A 21,869-nucleotide genomic window follows, 5' to 3' on the forward strand; every position below is an offset into this window, starting at 1 on the left:
TGCTAGTAAATTGTAGGACATATTTTTATAAGAGTATATATAGTCAATCCCCAAAATACAAATCAAAGTTAGAACACTGGCAATATTTATGACATACGAATTAGGCACCTACCAGATGACAGTACTGGACAAACCATTACACACATTACACATTTGTAATTCTATGAACTCAGAAAGTAGCCCAACGTCACAAAACTTCTGAGGCCAGGAACAGAAACCAGATTGACTAAAAGGTGGGTAGAAGGTATGGAATGGATTTCTGATTGACTTAGGAAAAATGTACAAGTGCTATATATGGTTCATATGTGCCAACCACTCTGCAAATAATTAACTCCCTCTCTCTTACTCTCATTCCCAGATTTATGGCCATTTAAGGTGTATCTTTGGAATGGTGGCTCTCAAACTTGAAGAAGCAGAGTTCCCGTTAAGCGTTTACTGAAATCCAGATGGCACACCCCATCTCCAGGTTCCTGATTCAGGCGGTCCATGGTGGGGCCTGAGAACACGTGTTTCTTTCTTTTTAAAAATTTTTTTAGAAGATTTTATTTATTTATTTGACAAAGAGAGAGAGAGAAAGTGCACACAAGTAGGCAGAGCGGCAGGCAGAGGGAGAGGGAGAAGCAGGCTCCCCACTGAGCAGAGAGCCTGATGTAGGGCTTGGTCAAAGGACCCTGGGATCATGCCCTAAGCAAAAGGCAGACGCTTAACCAACTTAGCCACCCAGGTGCCCCAGAACACGTGTTTCTAACAAGCTCCCAGGTCTTGTTGATGCTGCTCCAGCGACCACACCTACAGATTGGAGACCTGTGTAACTAGCATGACCTTGGACATTAAGAAATGCATCCCTCTAGGTGGTGGTTATACTGGATCATATCCTGGGTTGTTTTCAAGGTATGCTAATATGCCAGACAAAGGCTACCTGTGCTCCCTCCCCCCAAGTAAGCCCTTAAAACACTGCTATGAGCAGGGACTGAGTGGATATATCCAATTAACACTTAGAAACAAATACATTTACAAAGAAGTAAATGTGTTGTGATTTACAGTATGTAAAAAAGTTAAACTGATAACTACAAGCATCTACCCCAGTGGTGACCATGTGAGCTAGGGGTCTGCAACTCTGTGACCCTTCATATTTGGAAGTGTCTTGGAGCAAGAATAGCCATTGCACCCCAGCAGCAATTAATACCTGACTTGCTTTCCATCGCGGCCACCCCCAGGTAAGGGTCTTGGAAGCTGGTGAAGGACAACTGCTCCGCAGGCTTCAAGGTCTTCTTTCAGAAGATTATAGAGCCTATAAAATAAAACAGGTGCTGCATGAGATGTTTATTTAAGCACAGAAGGCCCGCTTCTAGAATCTATGGTGGTTCTTCGTGGTTTATTGAAATATATCTGTAATATAATCTAGACATAAAAATGCAGCAACTAGACTGTCTCTCGACAAAAATGTAAAATGGGGCAGTTTGAAAACTTGTTTGTGTGTATGTGGCAGTTTTAAATCCATCAGAGAAAGCAACTTTTAACCCTTTGAAGACTTTAATGTTGTTCAATCTTCAGCTGTGCAATCTCATTCCACATTGCACCTGACTGATAGGAATGCTAGATAATCTTAACAGCAGAAAAGACTAATTTTATATTGTCAATCATAACAAAGTTAGAGCTCCACAACTCATGTGAAATTTACTTAAATTGTCACTGCTAAGAAATTGCAAACTGCTGGCTGAAGTATAGGTTATGTCCTCTATTTCTGAACACGGAAAAATGACTATTATTTCTTCATTCAGATCCCACTACAATAAAATTTTCTTTATTCTTAGTAAGAACAGGAAGGCGTGGGAAGAGGGACTGAGCCTTCATTATCTACTTCCAGGATACTGGGGGACCGGCTGAGTCTAACCATTTGGTTACTGTTTTTAGTTAGGTCTGTCATCGTACCATTAGCCTCCAAAGAGACTGGCTAGTAACTTCCTTTAAAAAATTGTCTATTTTAACTATCATATGATTTCTCTCATCTATGGAACATAAGAACTAGGATGATCAGTAGGGGAAGAAAGGGATAAAGAAAGGGGGGGTAATCAGAAGGGGGAATGAAACATGAGAGACTATGGACTATGAGAAACAAACTGAGGGCCACAGAGGGGAGGGGGGGGATGGGATAGGCCGGTGATGGGTAGTAAGGAGGGCACGTATTGCATGGTGCACTGGGTGTTATACACAACTAATGAATCATCGAGCCTTACATCGGAAACCGGGGATGTACTGTATGGTGACTAACATAATAAAAAATCATTATAAATAAAAAAAAATTGTCTATTTTAGGGAAAGTATGATTCTAAAAAGCTATTTGAGAGGATATCAAAAACAAAACAGTATTTCTACTTTAAAGGAGATGATCACACTTGGGAATGTTTGATATATATCCCCAAACGAAAATGAAGCAACTCTTAAAGCAATATGTTAATTAGCAAAGTATTACTAATTTGTAATTACTTCTATAGTTGGTTAAGTTACTGGATCCATCTGACAGCCCTGCGCCTGATATCACAGGGATAAAGGAGATGTGCTCTGTTCTACGGGAGGGTGAGAGACAACTGCAGGCATAGTCTCCCTCCCTCCCCTGATCAGGTTTTTACTCTGGGCAGGAAATAAAAATGGATCCCCTGGATCTGGAACCTATTCTGGGCTCTGGGCCACAATGTCGGTGCCCCAGCTCCTTGCCAAGTCCTGACCTCTTGTCCAGACTATGAGTTTGAATTCTTAGTCCCTATGGACCAGACCCTGGGTTGGGACCTTCACTCCTGAGCTCTGCTGCTAGAAACCTTCCAGACTCCTGGCCTGTGTCACTTAACAGTACCTACAAATACTTTTTTGGGGCAAAATCTGGGTCTTAATTGTTCCTGAAAGGCTTTATCTTGCCACCACTCGATTTCCACAATAACACCTGCTCTTAAGAAGGGGAAGATACCCAAAGAGCCAAGGGTCCATTTCTGGGTTCTCTATTCTGTTCCATTGGTCCATGTATCTGTTTTTGTGCCAGTACCATGCTGTCTTTGTGATCACAACTTTGTAGTATAGCTTGAAATCCGGCAACGTGATGCCCCCAGCTTTGTTTTTCCTTTTCAACAATTCCTTGGCGATTCGGGGCCTTTTCTGGTTCCACACAAATTTAAGGGCTGTTTGTTCCAGTTCTTTGAAAAATGTCATTGGTATTTTGATCGGGATGGCATTGAAAGTGTAGATTGCTCTGGGTAGCATAGACATTTTAACTATGTTAATTCTTCCAATCCATGAGCATGGAATATTTTTCCATCTTCTCTCGCCACTATTATTCAACATAGTACTAGAAGTCCTTGCTACAGCAATCACACAACAAAAAGGGATAAAAGGTATCCAAATTGGCAAAGAAGAAGTCAAACTGTATCTCTTCACAGATGACATGATACTCTATATGGAAACCCAAAAGAATCCACTCCCAAACTACTAGAAATTATAGAGCAATTCAGTAATGTGGCAGGATACAAAATCAATGCTCACAAATCAGTTGCATTTCTATACACGAATAATGAGACTGAGGAAAGAAAAATTAGAGAATCAATCCCATTTACAATAGCACCAAAAACCATACGTTACCTTGGAATTCACTTAACCAGGGACGTAAAGGACCTATATTCTAGAAACTATAAATCACTCTTGAAAGACATTGAAGAAGACACAAAAAGATGGAAAGATATTCCATGCTCATGGATCGGAAGAATTAACATAGTTAAAATGTCCATGCTACCCAGAGCAATCTACACTTTCAATGCTATCCCGATCAAAATACCAATGACATTTTTCAAAGAACTGGAACAAACAGCCCTTAAATTTGTGTGGAACCAGAAAAGGCCCCGAATCGCCAAGGAATTGTTGAAAAGGAAAAACAAAGCTGGGGGCATCACGTTGCCGGATTTCAAGCTATACTACAAAGCTGTGATCACAAAGACAGCATGGTACTGGCACAAAAACAGACACATAGACCAATGGAACAGAATAGAGAACCCAGAAATGGACCCTCGGCTCTTTGGGCAACTAATCTTTGACAAAGCAGGAAAAAACATCCAGTGGAAAAAAGACAGTCTCTTCAATAAATGGTGCTGGGAAAATTGGACAGCTACATGCAAAAGAATGAAACTTGACCACTCTCTCACACCATACACAAAAATAAACTCCAAATGGATGAAAGACCTCGATGTGAGACAGGAATCCATCAAAATTCTAGAGGGGAACATAGGCAGCAACCTCTACGACATCGGCCAAAGCAACCTTTTTCATGATACATCCCCAAAGGCAAGAGAAACAAAAGATAAAATGAATTTATGGGACTTCATCAAGATAAAAAGCTTCTGCACAGCCAAGGAAACAGTCAGAAAAACTAAGAGGCAGCCCACGGAATGGGAGAATATACTTGCAAATGATGCTACAGATAAAATACTGGTATCCAAGATCTACAAAGAACTTCTCAAACTCAGTACACGAGAAACAAATAAACAAATCAAAAAATGGGCAGAAGATATGAACAGACACTTTTACAATGAAGACATACAAATGGCTAACAGACACATGAAAAAATATTCAAAATCATTAGCCATCAGGGAAATTCAAATCAAAACTATATTGAGATACCACCTTATCCCAGTTAGTGTGGCAAAATTTGACAAGGCAGGAAACAACAAATGTTGAGAGGATGTGGAGAAAGGGGATCCCTCTTACACTGTTGGTGGGAATGCAAGTTGGTACAGCCATTTTGGAAAACAGTGTGGAGGTCCCTTAAAAAGTTAAAAATTGAGCTACCCTATGATCCAGCCATTGTACTACTGGGTATTTACCCCAAAGATACAGACGTAGTGAAGAGAAGGGCCATATGCACCCCAATGTTCATAGCAGCATTGTCCACAATAGCTAAATTGTGGAAGGAGCCCAGATGTCCTTCAACAGATGACTGGATTAAGATGTGGTCCATATATACAATGGAATATTACTCAGCCATCAAAATGAACGATTTCACAACATTTGCAGCAACATCGACAGGACTGGAGGAGATAATGCTAAGTGAAATAAGTCAAGCAGAGAAAGACAATTATCATATGGTTTCACTCATTTATGGAACATAAGAACTAGGAAGATCGGTAGGAGAAGAAAGGGAAGAATGAAGGGGGCTAAACAGAAAGGGGAATGAACCATGAGAGACTATGGACTCTGGGAAACAAACTGAGGGCTTCAGAGGGGCGGGGGGTGGGGGACTGGGATAGGCTGGTGATGGGTAGTAAGGAGGGTACGTATTGCATGGTGCACTGGGTGTTACACGCAAGTAATGAATCATGGAACTTTACATCAAAAACCAGGGATATACTGTATGGTGACTAACATAACATGATAAAAAATTATTATTAAAAAAAAAAACCCACAAAAAACAAAAAGAGAAGGGGAAGATAAGCCCACCAAAGGTGAGCCAATTTTAGAGATGTAAAGGGGAGCTCGGAATCAGTGGGCACACAATCAGGAATGGTGAGGAGGACCCTCTGCCAGGCAGCACTTAGACAGAGGGGAAATAACGTTTCACGCTTAGGAGCGGCACAGGCAAAGGTGACAGGAAATGCCAGGTAAGAGGGGTGTGGGGACCAGCAAGGAAACAGGAAATGCCAGGTAAGAGGGGTGTGGAGACCAGCAAGGTGTGGCCACATAGGGGCTGCTGTTGGTGGCTCCGGAAGAACACAGGGGTTATGGGCACCGACCCTCCACCCCCAGTCAAAACTTCATACATAACTTGTATTTATTTATTTTTAAAGCTTTACTTATTTGAGAGAGAGAGAGAGAATGCATGAGTGGGAGGGGCAGAAAGAGAGGGAGAGAGATCTCAGGCAGACTCCACACTGAGCATGGAGAACCACTCAGGGCTCGATCTCATTACCCTGAGATCACAACCTGAGCCGAAAGCAAGAGTCGGACACTTAACCGACTGTGCCATCCAGGTGCCCCCATACATAACTTTTGACTGCCCCCAAACTTAGCTACTAATAGCCTACTGTTGACCTGAAGCCTTACTGATAACATAGTCGGTTAACACATATTTTGCATATGTATTATATATTGTATTCTTACAATAAAGCTAGAGAAAAAAAATCGTTAAGAAAATCATAAGGAAGAGTAAATACATTTACAATACTGTATTTATTGACAAAAAGCCACATATAAGTGGACCCGTGCAGTTCAAACCTGTTGTTCAAGGGGCAACTGTAATGGGAAATAAAATTCGACATAAAACTCTGGTGAGAAAATAGCGATAAACCTTTCCGATTTCTGAGATATAGCTGGTTTCCTGAAAGCAGTGTTTTTGAGAGGTTAGCCTCGCAGCCATGGGCTGATGCTACTGATAATGCTATTGTGAAGGGAGAAACCTGAGGCCCCAAACGAGCCAGGAGACTGAGCTTGTGCTCTAGCCGGCAGGGGGAAAGCATAAAAGTGTGAGAGCAGCAGTGGGGCTGGCAGGGGAGGCAGCAAGTGCCTACAGTGGGGTGGGACTGTGGAAGGCTTGGGACCATGATTCCAGCAAAAGACTAGTCACTCACAGCTCCCACTGTGGTTCTCAGTGATGCTGATCTACCTAGTGTTCAATGGAAGCCAGAAATCCACCATCGCAAGGTTTATTTTCATAGGACAGCTCCCAAATTTACAAATGTGGCCATTAATTCAAAAGAAGGTTAAACACTATGCTAGACAAACAGAGCCCTCCTGCAAGTGTGGGGTCTCCAGCTTAGAATGCCTTTAGTCTGACTCCCTGAACCAGGTGGTACACCCGGAACAAGGACCACGGCTCGATGTTGCTGTAGCTTCTCTAGAATGCCAGCACGCTAGTGGAAGTCAGCAGACACTTGGGGATGCTGGTGTACCAGGGCAGGCTGTGTGCGGGGTGTTGTGGTGGGAACAGCCTCCCGCCAGGGAGGAGTACTTTACCCTTGCCATTCTTAGGAAGGGTGATAAGAGAAAGCAGACAGTTTTTTATTATTGTTTCTAAATTCTCTACTGACGATGCACGTTGCTGCCACTGCATCTCCTCCAGCCTCCAGCCCTGTGTGCCAGCGCTTCATGACACCTGACTGGTCACATAACCTCTGTCCTTTTCCAAATTGCGCAATCCAAATGTTGGCTCCCTTAGACTAGCTGATCTCACACTTACCTAGACCCCTCTCTGACCAGCTCATTCAGGGCTCTTTTTAATCCCTGACTTCCATTAGCACTCACTGTATAGACAGCATCCTTCATTGTATGGAACTGTCCTGTTGTTATGTCCTGTCTGCTTAGTCTGCTCTACAAAACCAAAAGCTTGATAGGAACAGCAACTGGACTTGTGGATTTTTATCTTAAGTTTCACGTAGCACTCAGCATGACACTGAAGACACACTTAACAACACTGTGTGTTGAGTGACAGGCCAAGACTTAAACCCAGATTAGAGAAATTTATGACCCTATTTTGACAGTATGTTTTTACCAGTGGTTGTTACACCAGACCGGCGCTTCCAGGGCTGGGCAACAAGTGATCAGTAAGATGGCCGCGAGTACTGTCTGCACAGCACTTGGGTCTACTCTAGATAAACTCAGGAGCTTCTCTGGCTAAAAGATGAGTTGGTCTGTGCTGAGGATTTCTAATAGCTTTAACTAGTTTTAATTGACAAAATATCCATCAGTCCTTTGCTAAAAATAACTCTATTCACGAATTCAAACACTTTGGAGGTAAAGATTAAAGACTATGTCTTATGGAAACACCGTCTATGTTGGAATTCAAGATCTCAACTTCTTTTGTGTCTTCCATTTGCATTGCAACCAAAATAATTCCCACTGGAGGGACATGCGTCTGATGAGGACTGGGTCCACTCTTTCCTGGGGAATGTGTGGACTGGCCTGGCATCAACACACAGGGCCAGTTCATTTTCTGTGAAGTCCAGCAAGTGGACAAACCTGCTGGTTGACCAGGAATCGCTACAAACACAAAATGAACTTTAAAGAGGTGTATTTTATTTTACCCAGCAATGGTTAAAGCATACAATGCATAAAATTTTGGGGGTGTCAAATTTAAAGTAATTGCTTCCTAGCTTCATTTTCATCTTTTAGTTGCACAGAATTTTGGAGATGATTTGAAAGAAAACAACCACATTCCAGGCTAATGCAAACACTCAAATTAATNCTCTTTCTAAAAAACAAGGAAGAGAGAAAAAGCGCTGTGCTTTTTCTTTCGGTATCGCAAACTAAGAATTGCTTTTTGGCAAAACAAAAACATCAACAAAAATAAAAACAAACCCTGCATGAGGGCAACAGAGTGTCAACTGTTCCTTAAATCTGCTGGGTAACTGTCTCCCATTCCTGTGGGTGTTAGCTTTTCCGGGACTTAGAATTTAAGTGTTTCAGCTGCAGCACTACAGGCTCGACTTTCACGTTTTATTTTCTCTAGGGAACAACAGTCTCAGAATAGTATGGTAATCGCTGACCATGAATAGTAATGAGTTGGCTTACAACATTTACATAATCTAATGTTACTTTTAAAAAGTTCTATGATATACATTTACTGTGCTTTTAATGTACTGAAGAATCACAAAGCACCCGAGCGGGTCACATCTAGAACAAAGTTTTAGGGAAAGATATCTGCATTCCGAAATGAGCTACAAAGTAAAGGCATCATCTGAAGAGGTGGTCCACAGGTTAGGAGTGTGTAATTTAGGAATAACCCATACCCAGAAAGGTGGGAAAGGGGCAACACAACCGGCTTTTGTTTCCAATTCCAGTGCCTACAGCAACACTGGCCGGGGGAAACTCGGCTTCTTCCTCCTCACGGGTCTGACCCACCTTCCCTCCTAAACACAAGAAGGCTTTGATCTTTAAGCTAAGAACACAGGGTCTGGATAGAAAAGATCACTTTTTAAAACCATCATTTTATCCAGTTCTGGTTCTGGTTTTTTTACATTTCATTCCCATGGGCATTTGTTGATTATAATGAATGTTTAAAATCCTCCTAAGAACGCTGAGGATTCTTAAGTTTAAACAGAACTAACAGAGTGCACATTCATGTACCAAACACTCAGACCACAACTGCTACAAAATATAACTACCGAACCAAAGCCGACTGTTGTCAGTCAAAACCTGAGACGCTAATTCAATTTGTGTAGATTACTGGTCATCCTGAAGCAATTTAGCACCTTCACCAATAAGAGAAAACCTCCAGTGACCTCCCACCCATAGGTACACAAATACAACAGAGAACCAGAGAGGTCTCTAGAAGCTCTACCTCCATAAAGATGCAAATTAAGATTTAAACAGTGTAACAATCGGCCAGAGCTAATCCTTTTACAGAGGTGTAAATGGCTATTGAGAACAGAATTCCGGGCTGCTAGCTTTTGTTAAGTAGTATTACAGACAAATTTCATCCAAGAGCAACGCCAAGCCACCAACTCTGAGGACTATTGATAAAATAGTTCCATAAGGCCAGTCCAATTTGTTTGCTTTGATATCAAATTTCCTGACCATAAATCCAAACATGTAAATATAAACTGCATCAAGAATTAGTGGTCTGGGAAAATAAACTGGAAACGACGATCTCCAGCCTGACACCCGATGGCTGGAACAGCTGTATGTGCAGCCACAGTGAAGTTTGTATATGGGGTTTTGTTTGCCACACAAAACAGTTGTAGAAAGGACAAACACATACATAGTTAAACAGTATTTTTCTTTTAACGGGCTGTCTTACAAAACCTATGTTTTGGTGACTACCTCGGTCCCCATTGTGCAGCCCCCTGGGTGGTCCCTTCCAGGGGGCCACTTGAAGGGAGCACAATGCCAAAAAGGAGGCAAGGAGGGGACAGCGACACAAAGGCCAACAGAGCGGGGCGGTCTGCGGCAGGCTGAGGACCAGGGGTCAGCAAACAACGCTCCTTCTCTTTACCCAGGAAACAAGGGCTCCTTCTCTTTACCTGGAAACAGTGTGATTAAGCTGACAGTTTGAATTATGGGCTACATTTTGTAGGGTACCGTTTGTCTGTATTAAGGTCCTCTGTATTGTACCAGAGGCTCACAAGCAAAACCCTTGCCTTTTCCCCCACTTTGGCCTCAAAACAGACCTCATCATTCTGTTCCACTTTAATTCGCAGAACTACTCCCTCTCCCATGCTTTTTGTCCCCCAAGTTCCTTAATGAGGCACTGGACAGCCTGAGAGAATTTGTAATGGGTGTTTTCTCTACCCTTAAACAGAGATAAGCAGCCTGAACCTATAAAGGGTTTTTAGTAGCCCAGAATCATGACTTGTAGCTGCGGACATCCTTTGTGAAATGCGTAAGTGTTCCAGTCTATTTTCTCCTTGGTAAGCTATGGATCCCAATCTTAACACTCTGGTTGATAAAAATCCTTGCTAGAAGGGTGAATACCAGAAACATTACTCTTGCTCCCTGGGTTTCTTTTAAATCAGCACTGACATGTCGCCAGCAGGGTGTCATCATTAAGGTCCTGGCTGCGCTCCCCAGTCTGAGGCACACAACAGATTTATGGAGCTGGTCCCCTAAAGCAACCTGGCTTTGAATATCTGCTACAAAGAAGAACACAGAGGGTGAATGTCTTACTAACATGCAACTTTGAAAAATGGAATACAATCAGACCCTGCATTTTGGAAAAGTTTTTAAAAATATTATGAACGTAGGGGCGCCTGGGTGGCTCAGTCGGTTGGGTGTCTGCTTTTGGCTCAGGTCGTGATCCTGGGGTCCTGAGATTGAGCCCCACATCTGGCTCCCTGATCAGCAGGAAACCTGCTTCTCCCTCCCCTTCTGCCTGCTACTCCCCCTGCTTGTGCTCTCTCTGTCAAATAAATAAATAAAATCTTTTAAAATATTATGAACATTATAAATTTTTGCTTATTAGACATTATCATAATCATTAAGATCTAGGGGGTGCTTTTGGTAAAAGGGCATCTGTATTGTCAGCGTGGAACCATCTTCGCTAGGCCTTAATGACTGATAGCGGACCATAAAACAAAACATCAGACTTTTGCCATGCTGTTACATGTCTGCCTGTCTCTGTACATGTGTGTGCATCTGTGTATCCACATGTGAGTGTATGCATGTGTAAGAGGGGAGGTGAGGAGCCTTAGACTGGGCTGGCAAGGGCTACAGCATGTGAGGGGATCCGGGGAGAAGGGAAACCAGATGGGGTGGTGGGTGGGCTTATGGAGGGCTCTTGCCAGGTTCAGATCCTGTAATAAGTTAAGATGCCGCTTTTGTGGGATAGGTGAGTCTCCTTGGAGGCCAATAACTGACGAATAGGAATGTGGTCAAGTGCAGACACCCTCACTGAGGGGGAGTTGAGATGAGTAGGCCAGTTCCCTCTCTGGATTTGGACTCTAAGTTCTGGGTCTACCTCCATGACGACAATGAAATGGGAGTGGCAGTTCCCCGGGGGGGTGGGCACCTGCCAGAAAGAGGGTGAACCTTTGACTATTAACACTTGCCTTCTGCTGGGCAAGTATGGTAGAAGTCAAATGCAGGACTGCTGAAAAGATGGCGCTGGTTTGCCTGCTGGCCCTTCACAGGGTCGATACTGTATGACAATGAAGAAGGTGAGTCAATTATTTATTCAAATGTGCCTTCACCTAAGAAGCTGCTCAGAGGAAGCCAAAGACAAAAAGAGAAAATAGGAAATAAGAAAGTAGAAGATGCCACCTCATCCTTATGAATGAATAAATGGGTTAATTGTGGAGGAGAGGCAGGATGCATGCAAGAAAACAAGGAAAGCCAACTGGCCCTCCTGGGTAGACCCTGGCAACCAGGTGAAAAGGCTTGTCTCCTCAGTGTCAGAGTTCAGGGGCGTCGGGCAAGCACATTCCTGATTCCTGCTAAGTACACTTTCCAAAACAGCGGGAACCAATTCCAAGTGTGCTCATGATTACAGATGCAATAATGCTCCCAAACCACCGTGTCCAGAGCATGTTCTTGTAATATATAACACAGCTGATCAGTAAGGACCATCAGTCCCATGACTCCAACCCAGAAATTCTTTCAGGGATTCACTTGTCCTGGAAAGTGGTGCTTTCCAATGTTTAAGGTGGCACAATACCTGGAATACGCAGAACTTTTTTGCAAAACAGCATAAAATATTGGGATATTTTATTTCATCATATACATTAGAAACATTTTTTAAGCAATGAATATAGGTATGCAATATAAAAATCAAACCACGAGTACATATACCCATGATTAAAAAAACAATCTGTCAAAGCTAACAAGATCAGCAGTTACCACACGGTTCACTATTATACATCTGCTACTCTCATGCATTTTATCTTCAAGTAGGCAGGCAGTAGCAGGTACCGAAGTTTTAGTAAAATGATATTGAGAAAGTTCTCGAAATTACAAAGATTCATTCTTCTACCAACTTGGAAAAGATCATTTTACTCAACTGCAGAATCATTCTACCGAAATATATCTGAGAGCCACTGCAATAAAAAAAACCCAAACAGCATTATTTAAGCAGCAGATTCAAACACACTTCCTGTCCATCAAAATGACAAGTAAATCAAAATAAATCTACACTGACAAAGGAAAATAGAAAAAAAAGTTAGACAGCCAGTTGAAAACCATGAAAGACAGGATTCAGAACTGCTCCTCACATCTCTCCCATAGGTTAAGGCAACAGTGTCCGTTTCCTGACTAGGACTCAAAATGGTGAGATTAAGTATAAGAGTACAGGCAAACATATCAAAGTCTCACTTTTTGCTTAACTTTTGAGTTTGTCTTTTCTGCTTGTCCTGTTTGCATACACTTCTCAACAAAGGCCTTCACTGAAGGGAAGCTTTTTTGCTCAGCTATCAGGCCCAAATGTTCTTTTTCAAATAACACCTTAAAATGCATTTGTTTTTTCCAGAAGCCTATGAGAAATAGAAGTTTAAGAGAATAAAAAGAGGGGCGCCTGGGTGGCTCAGGCGTTAAGTGTCTGCCTTCAGCTCAGGGCATGATCCCAGCATCCTGGGATCGAGCTCTGGCATCGGGCTCCCTGCTCTGCTGGGAGCCTGCTTCTTCCTCTCCCACTCCCCCTGCTTGTGTTCCCTCTCTTGCTGGCTGTCTCTCTCTCTGTCAAATAAATAAATAAAATCTTTTAAAAAAGAAAAAGAACAAAAAGAAAGATGAGCCATAAGGAATCGAAGGAGGAGGAATAAAATAGGCAGCAACATGCAGAAGTGAAGTCAGGGATGGACAGAAGGAAGTGTGGCGGTTTGCCACCCAACACCCTGTAACATCTCAGTTTTGCTCTGATGAACTACCACTCCCCCATCCTAACCCACCTACCTCGGATGGGGCTCAGGGTGAAGCATGGGGTCCAGGTGCAAGCCAGAGGTGCTCTCCCCTTGCTACAGTGACTGTGGAGGGGGTGGGCCAATGACAGGGTCAGAGCCAATGAAAGACTCTGGCTCAGCACGCCAGGACAAAGGCCACTAGGATGCAGGGCCTGAGAGCTGAGCCAATCCAGGAGAAATGGAACCAAGAAAAAGAGAGAAGTCACAGCCTAGTAGCATCATGAGTCTTAGGTAAAGCCAGCCCGCAGACCATCTACCACTGGATGTCTTGCTATACGCCAGTAGAGTTCCCTTTGACTTAGAACAGTTTAAAATAAGTAAATGGACACAAGGAGTAAATAAGGTTTAAAATACGTGAAAAGGACAAAAATATTCAGTAATTTCTTGCTTCTGCCTCAGTTTTATTTTTTTAAAGATGTTTATTTATTTTAGCGAGAGAGTGCAAGCATGGTATGAAGGGCAGAGAGGGAGGGAGAGGAAGAGGGAAAGAATCCCAAGCAGACTCTGCACTGAATGTGGGGCTCGATCTCAGGACCCTGAGATCATGACCTGAGCTGAAACCAAGAGTCAGACGCTTAACCGACTGGGCCACCCAGGCACCCCTGCATTGTTTTTATCTTCATTATAAGCATGCTAACCATTTGATTATGAAATATAAAATATTTTCTACAGCATGAAGGATATTTAATACAGACGTCCAAAAAAGTGGTCCTTAGAAGCATCCCCACTATAGGAAAATTTTCAAGGCCATCAGTGAAAGCTATGAAACCAACCATATAAACAAAGGTGCCCTTGCATCCACAGGGCAAACACCACAGAGCTGCAAGACATGTCTTTTAAGCTCTGGAATTTGGAAGATTAAAAAAAAAAAGAAATAGCTTTACTGCAATAGAATTCATAAAACAAAAAACTCAATCATTTAAAGTATACACTCAATGTTTTTTTATTAATATACTCATAGAATTGTGTGACCTCACACAATCTAATTTTAGAATTTTTTCAAAAGATAGTTTTGAGGGCTTGTTTTCAGTTTAATTATTTTTCTGATTACAAAAGTAATACTTATTCATTATAAAAAACTTGGGTTCTGCCTTGGACACAGCTCCTTTGCCTGTTTCCTGTATCCACAAACTCTTATTTTAACCAAGTGTAGCAACACTGTGGTTGCCTATTCAATGTCCAGCTCCTTTCTTTCCTTTCACAGAACCTCAATTTTGTTCAGGAATCAAGCTCCCCCTCAAATAACCCCAGATCAGGAGTAAATCACAATTAGTCTAAGCCAGGGATGATGGAATCTAGCCACAGCCTGCTTTTGTACAACCCTTGAGCTAAGATTTAAAAAGAGGAAGGGGGAGAAAAGGGGAGGGGGTGGGAAGAGGAGAAGCAAAGCCTGAAATATTTACTGTCTGGCACCTTACAGTAAAGGTTTCTCTCATCTCTCATCATTATAATAATCCTTGCTAGTGATTGGCTTAGGAATAGGCATGTGACTGAATTTTAGTCAATGAGATATCAGGGGAAGCATACTGAAGACTTTCCTTGCTCCTAACAAAGAGACTGGAGAAGAGTGAGTGTCTTTCTATCTTTGGTATCTCTTTATCTTTGTGGTAAGATGAGGTTCTTGGTACTTGTATTCATCAGCTTGGGCTGCTGTAACAAAATACCACAGACTGGGTGGCTTAGATAGCATATTTATTTTTCATAGTTCTAGAGGCTAGGAAGTCCAAGATCAAGATGCTCTTTGACTGGGTTCCTGGTGAGGACCCTCTTTGTGGCTTGTAGAGAAGCCTTATCCCTGTGTCCTCACATGGCAGAGAGACAGGGAGAGCTCTCTTATGTCACTTCTTATAAGGGCACTAGTCCCATCATGAAGGCCCTACCCTCATGACTTCATCTAACCCTAACACCTCCTAAAGACCCCATTTCCACATACCATCACATTGGAGGCGAGGGCTTCGAAGGACATGACTTTTGAGGGGACACAATTCAGTCCATAACACACTGCAGCTGCCATCTTGCTCCTGGCCTTAGGATGAGGCCAGCACTGAGAATGACACAGCAAGGAAATGGAAAGGACCTGGGTCTCTGAGGACAAAGCAAAGGGCAGTAGCAACCAATAGCAGGGCCTGCTTTACTCCTGGACTTCCAGAAATAAGAAATAACAAGTACATTTATTATTTAAGGCAGTTTGAAACAGTGTTCCTGTTATTTGTAGCCAACAGCAACCTGATAAGATAATTTATAGATGTATGTTCAACAAGGCCAAAAAACTAACTTTGAAAAAATAGCCTCTTATGGATGACTTTTCTTTTTTCTTTTTTAAAAAACATTTATTTATTTATTTATTTATTTATTTATTTATTTATTTATTTATTTGAGATAGAGACAGCATGTGCAAGCAGGGGGGGAGGGGGCAAGGGGAGAGGGGGGAGAGGAAAGAGAATCTCAAGCAGACTCCCTGTTGAGCACAGTCTGATGCAGAGCCTGATGTGGGGCTCAATCCCATGATCCTGAGATCATGACCTCAGCCCAAATCAAGAGTTGGCCACTCAACCAACCATACCACCCTCTTGAATGGGTGGTACGCCTGATGAATGACTTTTCATAATTCAGATTCATATTTCATTGAAAAGAATGTAAGGAGGTGTCTTAAAATGACAATCTTGCCCTGTCATCCTGGCCCCCACCATCTCTCCTTTTTATAAATATGAGCAATAGCAGGATCCTTGCTCTTGGAGTGGCTGGCCATTGGAGGCAAGACCAGTAGCTGTCCCTGTGCTGGCACTAGAGGGATGAAGCAAAGACCCTTGCAGCTCCTGAATGTGTGCCCTTGACCTGAAGTGGGTGCTATACTCTGCCACATGAGCCACTTTCAGTGGGAGTCACCAACAGTTCCCTAGACCTGGGCTGCAATGGCTTTTCTCTGGGCCTTTGCTCACACTTTAGCCCTCCCCACAGTCTGGAATGGCTAATTTCCTTCAACCAGCCAAACCAATCATCACCATCTTCTGGTTATCTAGTGTTGTGTTACAAGTTAACCCAAATTCAGTGGTGTAAAACAACAACCAAAAACTTTTGCTAGGTTCATGCTTTTCTGCGTTGGGAATTTGGACAGGGAGCAGTGCAGGTGGCTTTTCTGTTCCATGGTCTGGGACCTCAGCTTGAACATCTAGGGGTGACCCGGAATTCGGGGGACTGTAACTGTTTGGAAGCCTCTACACTCACACTGAGAGCCTGGCTGGGATGACTTCAGGCTCAGCTGGGCCTACTAACTGCCACGCCTACATGCGGCCTCTCCCCGAGGCCCGTTTGCTATTAGCCCCATTTTCTTGGAAACCTGGCCATGTTCCAGTCTCTCCTACCTTATTTGGGTCTTAAACAACTAGGGCGTGACTCCCAGAGTTTCCTCTCCAATATCTGAAACCATGGTAAATTTGTCCCACTCAGAATAAACTACTTTCAGATCTCAAATTTGTATTGAAAGAGATCTAGTTTTGCTAAACTCCTAGAAGGATTTGGCCTGACTGTTGTTTCCTCCTTGACAGAAGTGTAGGTCTGCTACATTCTTTCACTAGCCTCCCTTCTCTGCCTCCTCTCTCCCTTCTTCCCACCTCTTGTTTGGCTCTTGTTTGGCTCCCAAAGAGCTGGGGCACGGCACCTTATCACTCCATTGGGTAGTTGTAATTTAATATCAAATGGTAAAAAGAAAATAGTACAACATAGTCCTTTTTTTTTTTTAATCTCTCAGAATTCCCTTCTAAAATGAAAAAGAAAGAGGACAACTAGAAGAGCAAACCAAAAACCCATGGGTAACATCTATTACAAAAGTAGATGACAGAATGTGAGGGAGTGTGACTAACTCCTGATAGCAACCCAACCCATTACGCCTGCAACTGTGCAGAAGGAAGTGGAGGGACAGCAAAGGGATATAGGATGTCTCCCAGAACATGAGAACCTCCACATTGGCAGGTGGTTCTCACTGAAGGACAGCAGCCCATCTGAAAGGGGGTCTGCTGGTCCAATTTCAAGGGTGAGAACACAGGGGCTACAGTGGGGGCAGGAGCAGCAGTAGCACGGGCCCTGCGGCTCTAGGACCTCACTGGTCTAAATGCCCTCTCAGCGGAGAGTTCAGCCCTGAGAATAAAGTGCTGGAAGTGAGCTCTAAGTTGAACTGAGACAATAAGAAAGAAAGAATCCTTCCACTTAAAGTGGAAGAGGAGAAAGAAGGCAAGAGATCCAGAAAGTAAGAAGCCACACTTAGGAACATTATGGGAGAACCACAGAAGAGGGAGCTCTGGAGCCATAAAAGTAGAAAAGCTGGCCTGGCTCACCTGCCCTTCCTGAGTGCAGAAGGCACCAGAACGCAGCCCCTGAAGACATTCTGGGTCCCCTTATCAGTAAAATGCAGGTAATGACACCTCTACTGCATAGGACTGCTGTCATGAATGAGATAATGTGTATAAAGTGGCTGGCACAGCACTCAAACAAAATAGAAATTATCACTATTATTATAAATATTATCATATCAAGTTTATAGAACAACCTTAAGCCTAACCCTGACAAAATATTAAAGATTTCTGGTAGGCCAGGTGAAGTGTGGTAAACCACCGCTGTCCCACTCCAGGGGACACCTTGCAAGTTTTTGTCCCCTGGACTCAGTGCCTCTCTCCCCACATCAGTACTGGATACGGAACTACCCTGCTCTGCCTGGAGTCTTCCCCTTCCTGGGCTGCAGGCTGACCCTGTTCCAGCTGCTCACACGTCCTTTGCTTCAAAGACACTCCTACAGCTGCTTAGTCTATGATTTTCCTTTATGATAACTTTTCAGCCCTGATTAGAGGCATAACTCAGAGATATCGTGGACCAAGGTAATAAAGACAGTATCTCAACAAAGTGAGTATTGCAATAAAGCAAGTATCACAATAGAGTAAGTCAAATGAATATTCTCATTTTCCAGTACATATAAAAGTTATGTTTATACTATACTGTAGTCTATTAAGTGTGCAATAGCATTATGTCTAAAAAGGCAATGTAAATACCTTAATTTAAAAATATGGCTAAAAAATTCCAACCATCATCAGAGCTTTCAGTGAGTCATAATCTTTTTGGTGGTGGAGAGTCTTGCCTCCATGCTGATGGCTGCTGACTGATCAGGGTGGTGGCTGCTGAAGGCTGGGGTGGCTGTGGCCGTTTCTTAAAATAAAACAATGAAGTCTGATGCACTAATTGATTCTCCTTTTCACAGAAGATTTCTCTGTAGCAGGCGATGCTGTTTGATAGCATTTCACCCATAGAAGAACTTGTCTCACGAATGGGAGTCAATCTTCTCAAATCCTGCCACTGCTTTATCAAATAAGTTTATGTACTATTCTAAATCCTCTGTTGTCATTTCAACAATCTTCACAGCATCTTCACCAGGAGTAGATTCCATCTCAAGAAACTACTCTTGGCTCATCTATAAGAACCAACTCCTCATCTGTGAAAGTTTTATCATGAGATCACAGCAACTCAGCCACATCTTCAGGCTCTGCTTCTGATTCTAGTTCTCTTGCTATTTCTACGACATCTGCAGTTACTTCCCACTGAAGTCTTGAACTTCCAATTTGTAAAAAATGCAGAATCTGTGAAGTGCAATAAAGTGAAGCACAATAAAATCGAGATATTCCTGTATCTTTTTTCTGGAAAGTATCCCATTTTTTAGGAAAACTTCTGGTCACACCCATTTGGATAATGATTTCCTGGTTGAACTCTCAGAGTTCTGGGGCTTTGCAGTGACCTTATATACTGATGTTAAGTACAAACTATACTTACAGTGAGTGCATCATACCCAACGCTTCTCAATGAAAGGGGTTAAGTAAAACAAAATGCCCATTTTGTCATGGTTCTGATTCTTTGATGCTAGAAACTAAATTTACCAAATTGCCAAGAGTCAGAAGTAAGTGAGACAGAAGCCAGGTTCATTTCTAACTTAAAAATAAAAAAATGTTGGCTATTCCCGTTTCATCTCATGTATGTCCCTGCATCTTGACTTCCAGAACCATCATGTCAGATTACCTTTAACTAATTAAGTATCAAATGCCAACATGGGCCAGCCATGGTAACAGGTGCTTTAGCTAAAAAAAATTAATCTGATGAAGATGGTAAGAACTAGAAGTTCGATTCGTCAATTGTAATACTGGCCAAAAGGAGATCCAACATGACAATCACAAATGGCTCTGCCATTCCTCCTGTGATTTTACAACATGTCTAGAGCAGGCAGAGAGCAAGAGAACATTCTAAACCAAATAAATGCATTCCCGATTTGTTTCTTATGATCATCTCTAGTTAAAGAAAGGGGATTAGAGAGGCATTAACCTGATGGGAGAAATAAAAGTAAGGCAACAGGTTCATATTCTGGATGATTCTTTTAAATGTGTATAAAACACAACAACATTCTGAAACAGCATATTGTACATGTCAGCAGACAGTCATGGGTTTAGAAGGCTCTCTAGTAACCGCACACAGCAAAACAAGAAAGTATTGTGTGCAATCTAAAGAGACAAATTGTTAGAAGACTTGAGAGGGCTCGTACAGGGAAAAAAGATGAAATGGAAGGGGAGAAAACCTTCCAAGTAACAGATTAAAAGGAGAAAAGGCAAATAAATAAATAAATAAATAAATGGGAAAAGGCAAACCAAATTAGGAAGGCCTTGGCCAAAGCAACGCATTTCATAATTAAAACTGAAAGGGACCAAATGATATCTGGTTTCCTTGGTCTTCAGAAAAGAAGCAGAAGTCAGTGGAAGTGATGATGAAGGAGAAGGGAGAGGGGAAACACGGCAGGCTTTGGGTGCTGATACCATCTCTTGACAGGGTGGGGCAACCAGGGGTGTTCACTCTGTGATAAATAATCAAACAGTATATCATGATTTGTTCACTTTTCTATGTGTATGCTATACTTCAATAATATTTATTTTTAAAAGTGCATATGGCAAGGACTTCAGCTTCTCCTAATGGCATCCTAGGTAATGCAGGTGAAGCCTTGCACCAAAAACATGTATTTGGAAAATTTCCTTGATAGCATTAGAGAGAGAGGTAATGAAGAATTACAGGATCAACATGTAGAAAAAAGGAAATTCAGAGAAATGAACCTAATATGTGGGGCAACTTTTCTTTGAAGGGCATGTGCCAATTCCAGAACAGGGGATTGAGAGACTGAGAAGCTGAGCAGAGCTTTAGACAACCCCACAGAGTTGGAGAATAAAAACTGACATTCAGGTTTACTAAAGAAGGGAACCCTAATAAATCACCCACACTTTGAACTGGAACCTCAAAGGGCTACTTCCTGCAGATAAGGGTGAAACAGAATAGTCTGGTGGTCAAAGGAACCAAAATCTGGCTCCAAACCATCAAAATCCTCATACCTGGATGAAAGAATCCAGGATTGCTTCTGCCCCAGATACCTGCCAGAAGTATTCTGCCTCTTCAGAGGAGGAGAACTTCCTAGGTCTGAAATCACTTTGAAAATGCTCCTATACAATAGCCACTCAAAAATTACTAGAGATTTGAGAAAAACAAGACAGTGATTAAAAACCAAAAGAAACAAAATAAAATAAACCTGCAGGGAGTAAATGGGGGTACAGTCTAAGGTACTTACACTGTCCAGGAAGAATGTAAAAATACAAATTAACAATAGATTTTGAGAGGTCAGAAACTTATAGACCAAAAATTAGTGGATACACAGGTTAGAACTATGTAATTAATAAGTTTGAGCTACTGGAAACATACAGAACTCTACACCTAACAAAGGGTTGAATATACTTTCTTTTCAAGCACACATGAGCATTTATAAAAAACTGGCCATTACTGTGACCAATCAACCAAGGCCAAGAGTAGATGCTGTTCAGAGTACATTCTCTGCCAAAAATATGATAAAACTGGATACCTAAAATAAAAAGATAATCCCTCTTTCTCCCAATGTTTAAGAACTTAAAAAAAATCACTTCTAAATAATGTCTGTGTCAAAGAAGAAAGTTTAATACTTATTTACATTTAGATAATTAAATTAAAATATTTAAAACTGAATGACATTGATAGTGTTATTTGTCAAAACCAGCGGGGCTGGGGTGCCTGGGTGGCTCAGTCGTTAAGCATCTGCCTTCGGCTCAGGTCATGATCCCAGGGTCCTGGGATTAAGCCCCACATCGGTCTCCCTGCTCAGCGGGAAGCCTGCTTCTCCCTCTCCCACTCTCTGCTGGTGTTCCCTCTCTCACTGTGTCTCTCTCTGTCCAATAAATAAATAAAATCTTAAAACAAAAACAAAAACAAAAAAGCCAGCGGGGTCCAAGTAAAGCAGTACTTAGAGGGAAATTTAAAGCCTTGGCAAAAGAACCACATAATAAAACCAAAGAAAGAAATAAAGGAATAATAAAGATAATATTAGAAATGAATGAGATTTTTAAAAAAGCAATAGATGGGATCAAATCTGATTTGAAGAAATTAATAAAATAGACAAATCTCATGCAGGGTTGA

At 42.1% G+C, this 21,869-nt stretch overlaps 1 protein-coding gene across 1 annotated transcript in view; it reads right to left on the reverse strand.

Annotated features, from left to right (window-relative positions):
• KIZ (kizuna centrosomal protein) overlaps positions 1 to 21,869 on the reverse strand; it is a 126,341-nt gene that overhangs the window by 45,566 nt on the left and 58,906 nt on the right. Inside the window, exon 7 of the mRNA XM_040637899.1 lies at positions 1,187 to 1,291. Within this exon, the coding sequence (XP_040493833.1) occupies positions 1,187 to 1,291 (105 nt within the window). The remainder of the gene's footprint in view (positions 1 to 1,186; positions 1,292 to 21,869) is intronic.

This window comes from Ursus maritimus, unplaced genomic scaffold (genome assembly GCF_017311325.1).
Source record: "Ursus maritimus isolate PB19 unplaced genomic scaffold, ASM1731132v1 scaffold_22, whole genome shotgun sequence".
NCBI classification, from domain to species: domain Eukaryota; kingdom Metazoa; phylum Chordata; class Mammalia; order Carnivora; family Ursidae; genus Ursus; species Ursus maritimus.